The sequence below is a fragment of the Mobula birostris genome, chromosome 18, assembly GCF_030028105.1.
Source record: "Mobula birostris isolate sMobBir1 chromosome 18, sMobBir1.hap1, whole genome shotgun sequence".
In the NCBI taxonomy this organism is placed as follows: Eukaryota; Metazoa; Chordata; class Chondrichthyes; order Myliobatiformes; family Myliobatidae; genus Mobula; species Mobula birostris.
This window is the reverse complement of record NC_092387.1, coordinates 58,057,177-58,064,855: the sequence shown is the minus strand read 5'-3', so window position 1 is coordinate 58,064,855 and position 7,679 is coordinate 58,057,177. Positions and strand designations below refer to the sequence as shown.

Here is a 7,679-nt window from a genome sequence, read left to right as displayed (position 1 = left end):
TGACACAGTCTACACCTACTGCTGCCTCAGAAAGGCAGCCAACATAATCTCAGACTGCCCCCTACTGCGGTCATTCTCTTCTCTCATGGGTAAAACCCTCCCAACCATCTACGTGAAATGCTATCTAAGAAAAACAGCATCCATCATCAGAAATCCCCACCACCCAGGTCCTACTCTCTTCTCGCTGCTGCAGTCAGGTAGATGGGACAAGAGCCTGAGGACTCGCACCACCAGGTTCAAGAACAGTTACTACCCCTCAACTATCAGGCTCTGGAATAAAAGGGGATAACTACACTCAACTTCACTTGCCCCATCGTTGAAATGTTCCCACAACCTATGGACTCACTTTCAAGGACCCTTTATTCATGTTCTCAATATTTATTACTTACTTATTTATTATTATTTCTTTCTTTTTGTATTTGCAGTTTGTTGTCTTTTGCACGCTGGTTGAATAACCATGCTGGTGCGGTCTTTCACTGATCCTATTATGGTTACTATTCTATTATGGATTTATTGAGTATGCCTGCAAGAAAATGAATCCCAGGGTCGTACAGCCAGATTTGGGAACAGCTTCTTTCCAACTGTGATAAGACCGCTGAACGGATCCTGACCCGGATCTGGGCCGTACCCTCCAAATATCCGGACCTGCCTCTCAGGTTTTTTTTGCACTACCTTACTTTCCATTTTCTATTTTCTATTTATGATTTACAATTTAAATTTTTAATATTTACTATCGATTTGTACTCCAGGGAGCGGGAAGCGCAGAATCAAATATCGCTGTGATGATTGTACCTTCTAGTATCAATTGTTTGGCAACAATAAAGTATAAAGTGTATGGTGACATACAGTATACACCTACGCTCTGTCCACCAGAGAAAGCAGGATCTCCCAGTGGCCACACATTTTAATTCCACGTCCCATTCCCATTCTGATATCTGTATCCACGGCCTCCTTTACTGTGAAGATGAACCCACACTCAGGTTGGAGGAACAACACCTTATATTCCGTCTGGGTAGCCTCCAACCTGATGGCATGAATATCGACTTCTCTAACTTCCGCTAATGCCCCACCTCCCCCTCGTACCCCATCGGTTATTTAGTTATATACACACATTCTTTCTCTCCCTCTCCTTTTTCTCCCTCTGTCCCTCTGACTATACCCCTTGCCCATCCTCTGGGTTTTACCCCCCCCTCCCCCTTTTCCTTCTCCCTGGGCCTCCTGTCCCATGATCCTCTCATATCCCCTTTGCCAATCACCTGTCCAGCTCTTGGCTCCATTCCTCCCCCTCCTGTCTTCTCCTATCATTTCAGATCTCCCCCTCCCCCACCCCACTTTTAAATCTCTTACTAGCTCTTTCTTCAGTTAGTCCTGACGAAGGGTCTCGGCCCAAAATGTCGACTGTACCTCTTCCTAGAGATGCTGACTGGCCTGCTGCGTTCACCAGCAACTTTGATGTTTGACATACAGTATATGTACTTCGAAAATATATTTACCTTGAACTTTGAACCTAGCCCTCCTGTAAACAGTTTGTTCCATAACCTTCTGACAGCAAGTGAACCCCCACCCGTAATGGAGGGGGCATTTGATTCAAACCCTCTCCATCCTCTCCCCCACCCCCTGCCACCCAATCTGGCACTGTCAGGCAGTGTTTCCCCCCGGTGCACTGCTGCACAGCCCTAAGTTTGTGATGGTGGACTATACACAAGGATGGCAGAATATAAACAAACAGAAGTCCTGTAGCACAGTTATACTCAGTGTTTATTGCTGAAGGACTGTTTGTCTGGGAGAGTTACAGTGCAGTGTTCAAGTCCTGATCTGAAAGGTAACCTAGACAGCAGTGCAGAATGAAAGCGGGTGGAGACTCCTCTATCAGAAGAAGCTATGCTGGGGGCACTGCTTTGTTTGGCACTGGTTTTGCGGCTGTTGGCACTGTGGCGGGCAGAGTGATGGGCACTGCTGCTGCTGCTGCTGCTGCTGTTGCTCACAGTTCACAAGAACTTTGATCCCGGTGCCTTTCTTTACGACCTCAAATGCTTCAGGGGCCTGCTCCAGCGGGAAACAATGTGTGATTAGGGGCTTTACATCCACCTTCTTTGAAGCTATCAAGGCGATTGCAGTTGGCCATCTGAAACGAGCAGAGAGGTAACAGTAAGAGCATTTTCATCTCCCCTCTACCAACAGCACTTACAGGAGATGTCGCCCCAAGAAGGTGGCATCAATTAAGAACCCCCTTTCTCACTGCTACTGTCAGACAAGAGGTACTGAAGCCTGACGTTCCACATAAATACAATATAGAATATGTAATAGGCTTTAGAACTTGGTGCTATAAAGTTGAGGGAATTTCATTTGGAATGTGTTCTTGAGTGTCAGTAAGTTACAGGAATTCTGTTCAAACTGAAGTCTCAAAACTACGGACTGATCTCTGCCATTGGATTCCCTAGAGTCCAGGGATAAGGCACCCTGGGAAACCTTCTCTGGGACATCATCTGGCTCACAACCTGCATGGACAATGGGGATTCCGGAAGGTTAGGGTGTATGTTCTTTGAAGTATTTGGGATTTGTACAGTTCTTTTAATTATTTAAAAGCCTCTTCAGGTGGTTTTTGATTTTTGTTTTCCAAAAAAGTTTTATTTGCATGTCTTCTGAATGTCAGAAGTCACTCTATTACATGGCTGGAGACACTGCCAATGCTTGGGACAACTCCTAGACTACACACACAACAATGCCAGCCTCCTGGCCCAGCTGAGCTAAGTTGTATAAGTTTTGTAATTTGCTGAAGTTTCAGCTGAGAAACGCTTGGCCTTTTGCGCATGGAATGGACTTGTCCATAGAAGGTAGGGTTTGATGGGACTTATTTTGGCAGGAGCTCTGTGACTAACGGTGTTAGTCTATAAAACATAGGAGCAGAAATTTTCCCACGTGTCTGCTCCATTATTTCATCATGGCTGACTTATTATCTCTCTCAACCCCACTTTTCTAACTTCTGCACTTAACCTTTGATGCTCTGACTAATCAAGAACCTGTCAACCTCTGCTTTAAATATACTAAATGACTTGGCATCCACAGTTGTCTGTGGCAATGAACTCCACAGATTCACGACCATCTGACCAAAGAAATGCCTTCTATTCTTTGTTCTAAATGGATGTTCCTCTATTCTATAGCTGTGGCCTCTGGTCCTAGACTCACCCACTATAGGAAACATTCTCTCCACATCCACTCTATCTAGAACTTTCAATATTCGATAGGTTTCAATGACGTTCATCCTCATTCTTCTAAACTCCATCAAGTATTGGCCCAGAGCCATCAAACACTCCTCATATGTTAATCCTTTCATTCCCAGAATGATTCTCATAGTCTCCTATGGATCCTCTCCAATGCCAACACATCCTTCCTTAGATAAGGGGCCCAAAGCAGCTCACAATACTCCAAGTGCAGTCTGATCAGTGCCGTATAAAGCCTCAGCATCAATTCCTTGCTCTTATATTCTAATCTTCTCAAAATGAATGCTAACATTGCATTTGTTTCCTCACCACGGATTCAACCTACAAATTAACTTTTAGGGAATCCTGCATGAGGACTCCCAAGTCCCTTTACACCTCTGATTGTAGAATTTTCTCTCCATTTAAAAAATAGCTTATACCTTTATTCCTTCTACCAAAGTGCATGACCATACACTTCCCTACACTATATTCCATCTGCCACTTCTTTGCCCATTCTCCCAATCTGTCTAAGTCCTTCTGCAGACTCCCTGCTTCCTCAACACTACCTGCCCCTCCACCTATCTTTGTATCATCTACAAACTTGGCCACAAAGCCATCAATTCCATCATCAAAATTATTGACATATAATCTGGAAAGAAGTGGTCCCAACACCGATCCCTGAGAAATGCCACTAATCACCAGCGGCCAACCAGAAATGGCCCCCTTTTATTTTCACCATTTGCCTCCTGCCAGTCAGCCAATCTTTTATCCGTGCTACCATCTTTTCTGTAACATCATGGACCCTCATCTTGCTAAGCAGCCTCATATGCAGCATCTTGAAGGCCCTCTGAAAATCCAAGTAAACAACATTCAATGACACTCCTTTGTCTATCCTGCCTGTTATTTCCTCAAAAAGTTCCAACAGATTTGTCAGGCAAAATTTCCCCTTAAGGAAACCATGCTGACTTTGGCATACTTTATCATATGTCCCCAAGTAACCCGAAACCTCACCCTTAGTGATAGATTCCAACGTCTTCCTAACCACTGAAGTCAGGCTAATTGGTCTATGATATTCTTCTGCCTCCCTCCATTCTTAAAGAGTGGGGTGACATGTGCAATTTTCGAGTCCTCTGGAACCATTCCAGAATCTAGTGATTCTTGAAAGATCATTACTAATGCCTCCACAATCTCTCAGCTACCTCCTTCAGAACCCTAGGGTGTAGTCCAACTTGTCCAAGTGGCTTACCTACCTTCCGATCTTTCAGTTTCCCAAGCACCTTCTTATTAGTAATAGCATCAACACTTACTTCTGTCCCCTGACATTCTTGGATTTCTGATATACTGCTGTGTCTTCCATAGTAAAAACTGATGCAAAATACTTCTGAAGTTCATCTGCTATTTCCTTGTCCCCCATTACAACCTCCCCAGTGTCGTTTTCCAGTGGTCTGATATTCACTCACGCCTCTTTTTTAATCTTTATGTTTGAAAAAACCTCTGGTATCCTCTTTTATATTATTGACTAGCTTACCTTCAACTTTTCTCTCCTGGCTTTTTAGTTGCCTTCTATTATTTTTTAAAATCTTTCCAATCTTCTAGCTTCCCACTAATTTTTTTGTTTTGCAGGGATCTTTACTGGGCTGTTGGTGATTTATATAAATGACTTGGATGAAAATGAAGATGGGTGGGTTATTAAGTTCTCAGACAATACAAAGCTTGGTTGTGTTGTGGATAGTGTAGAGGATTGCCGAAGGATACAGTGGGATACAGATCAGTAGCAGATACGGGCAGAGAAATAGCAGATGGAATTTAACCCAGCCAAGTGTGAAGTATTATACTTTCAGAGATCAAATGTCAAGGTACAGTGCAGAGGTAAAGGCAGGGCCATTGACTGTGTTGACCTACACAAAGATCTTGGCAGTCCAGGTCCATAGCTTCCTGAAAGCAGCAGCACAAGTTTTAAGGCTGCTAAAGAAGGCATACGGCATGCTTGCTGTTATTAGTTGAGGAGTTAAGTATGTTGCAACTTTGAAAAGCTCTAGCTGGACCGCATCTGGAGAAATCCTTGTCACCCCATTACATTAAAGATGTGGAGGCTTTGGAGAGGGTGCAGAAGAGGTTTATCAGGACGCTGCCTGGGTTAGAGTGCACATACTACAAGGATAGGTTATACAAACGTGGGTTACTTTCTCTGGAGAGACGGGGCTGAGGGGAGACCTGTTTTAAGTTTGGATTGAAGATGGGGTGGAAGGTAAAGGGCTTGCTTTGTTGCTTGTTGTGTTGTGTGTTGCTCTACCGAGCATTCTGGGCACTGAAGTGTGTGGCAACACTTAAAGAGCTGCCCCAAGCAAACCCTTAGGTTGTGTTGGTTGTTAACGCAAACGACACATTTCATTGTATGTTTCCACGCACGTGATAAATCTGAATGTGAACCCGAATGAGATTATGAGAAGTACGGACAGACAGCCAAAATCATTTTCCCAGGATTGAATTGCCTAATACTGGATGATAAGTACTTTAGGTGGGGTGGGGGGGGGGTGTATGTTCAAAGGAGATGTGCGGGCAAATATTTTTTTTTACAGAGTGGTGGGTGCGTGGAATGTGCTGCCAGGAGTGGTGGTGGAGGCAAATATGACAGAAGCATTTAAGGGTTTCTTAGAAAGGCACATAAATATGGAGAGAATGGAGGGACATAGAAAAACCTGTGGCACAATACAGGCCCTTAGGCCCACAAAGCTGTGCCGATATGGACGTTTTGTACGCAGAAGGGACTAGTTCATTAGGCTTTTAATTACTTCAGCACAACATCATGGGTTGAAAGACCTGATCCTTTGCTGTCATGGTCAATGTTCTCAGAGTTGGCCTCTTAGTCAGTAACTGGTAGGATTAGTGAAGCAACAAGCCATACACTCATTTTCTTCAAAGGTACCTCACAGATAGATATACTATTCCCAAACCTAGTGTCTTGATGCAGGAACTGCATTGTGACCGAACCTTATTATACTGGTTTAATAAACATCATGTACATCCTTATTTCCTTTAGATGGAGTATCACAACCCTCAGGACGTCCAGCCAAACTCTTCTAAATGGTAACTAAGCCACCTGGTGGTACATCATTGCTTCTCCCAACTGCAACAAACAGTAGCTATGGGCTAAGAGAACAACAGTAAGATTTACATGGGACAATTAATGTATAAGAAAAATTACTGCCAGGTATTTTGCTTTGAAGTTGCAGTGGTTTCATGTTCTCGTTCCAATAAATAATTCCACACAAGCTCACAGGCTGTTTTTTCTCCTTGTCAACAGTTGATATTTTGCACAAATTTGGACTCATTTGCAAGCAGAAAATTGTTAGGAATCTTAAATACTGGATGGAAAAAAGGCTACAAGATATAGAAACAGAATTAGGCCATTCGGCACATCGAGTCTGCTCTGCCATTCAATCCCTCTCGATCCCATTTTCCTGCCTTCTCCCCATAACCTTCAACTCCCTTCCTATTCAAGAACCAATCAACCTCTGCTTTAAATACATCCAACGATCTGGCCAACATTTCACCACCTCATGGCTAAAGAAATTGCCCCTCATCTCCGTTCTAACTCCACAATAGGAAACATTCTCTGCACATCCACTCTATCCGGACCTTTCAATATTTGATGGCTTTCAATGAAATACCTCCTCATTCTTCTGTACTCTGGCAAGTACAGTCCCAGAGCTCCTCATATGTTTAAATCTGCTGCATTATTATCAGTGTGCAGCGCTGTCAAGGGTGCCTCCGAGGCTCAGTGCGTATTTTCTCTGTAATGAATAGGTACGTTTTATGGCTTGTCACGGCTGATCACATATGAACATTTTAAGCGTGAATACTATTTGCAGGGCTACCTCCTGAAATCCCCTTGACTTGTAGCACCAAATTCCAAAGCATATTTACACGTTTACTTCCACCATCGCCATGCAGTTACTATATTTACTATATTTGTGTGTGTGTGTGTGTGTGTGTGTGTGTGTGTGTGTGTGTGTGTGTGTGTGTGTGTGTGTGTGTGTGTGTACGCGCGGATCTGTATCTCTCAATACTTACGTGTTTGTGTATTTAAAGCTGCCACGGATATCCACCTCTCTGATTGTTGCGTTTAATACAGGAACATTGGATGTGTTTGTTCCTAGGCCGACCAATACAACAATTCCACCAGGTTTGACAACCTTTGTAAAAAATAAATATAATTAGTTTTGGGGATTAGATACTGTTTTTTAAAAAAAGCACAGCTAAATGATCACAAACAACAGAAGATCTGAAGATGCTGGAAATCCAAGCAACACACACAAAAAGCTGGAGGAACTCAGCAGGCTAGGCAGCATCTATGTAAAACAGTAAACAGTTTGATGTTTTGGGCCAAGACCCTCCAACAGTACTCAAAGTTATATTGGAATTCATGTTACATTTCATACAATGAACTTTCAATGAAAGAATAGAAATTATTATTAC

The 7,679-nt window shown here is 43.2% G+C and overlaps 1 protein-coding gene across 2 annotated transcripts in view; it reads right to left on the bottom strand.

Annotated features, from left to right (window-relative positions):
- Positions 1 to 1,746: 1,746 nt before the first annotated feature.
- LOC140212140 (sorbitol dehydrogenase-like) overlaps positions 1,747 to 7,679 on the bottom strand; it is a 74,315-nt gene continuing 68,382 nt past the window's right edge. For both annotated transcript variants that reach the window (XM_072282748.1, XM_072282749.1), the window contains exons 8-9: positions 7,275 to 7,396; positions 1,747 to 2,125 (exon numbers count right to left, since the gene is read on the bottom strand). In XM_072282748.1, coding sequence (XP_072138849.1) covers positions 1,870 to 2,125; positions 7,275 to 7,396 — 378 coding nt within the window. In that variant the 3' untranslated portion in view covers positions 1,747 to 1,869. The remainder of the gene's footprint in view (positions 2,126 to 7,274; positions 7,397 to 7,679) is intronic.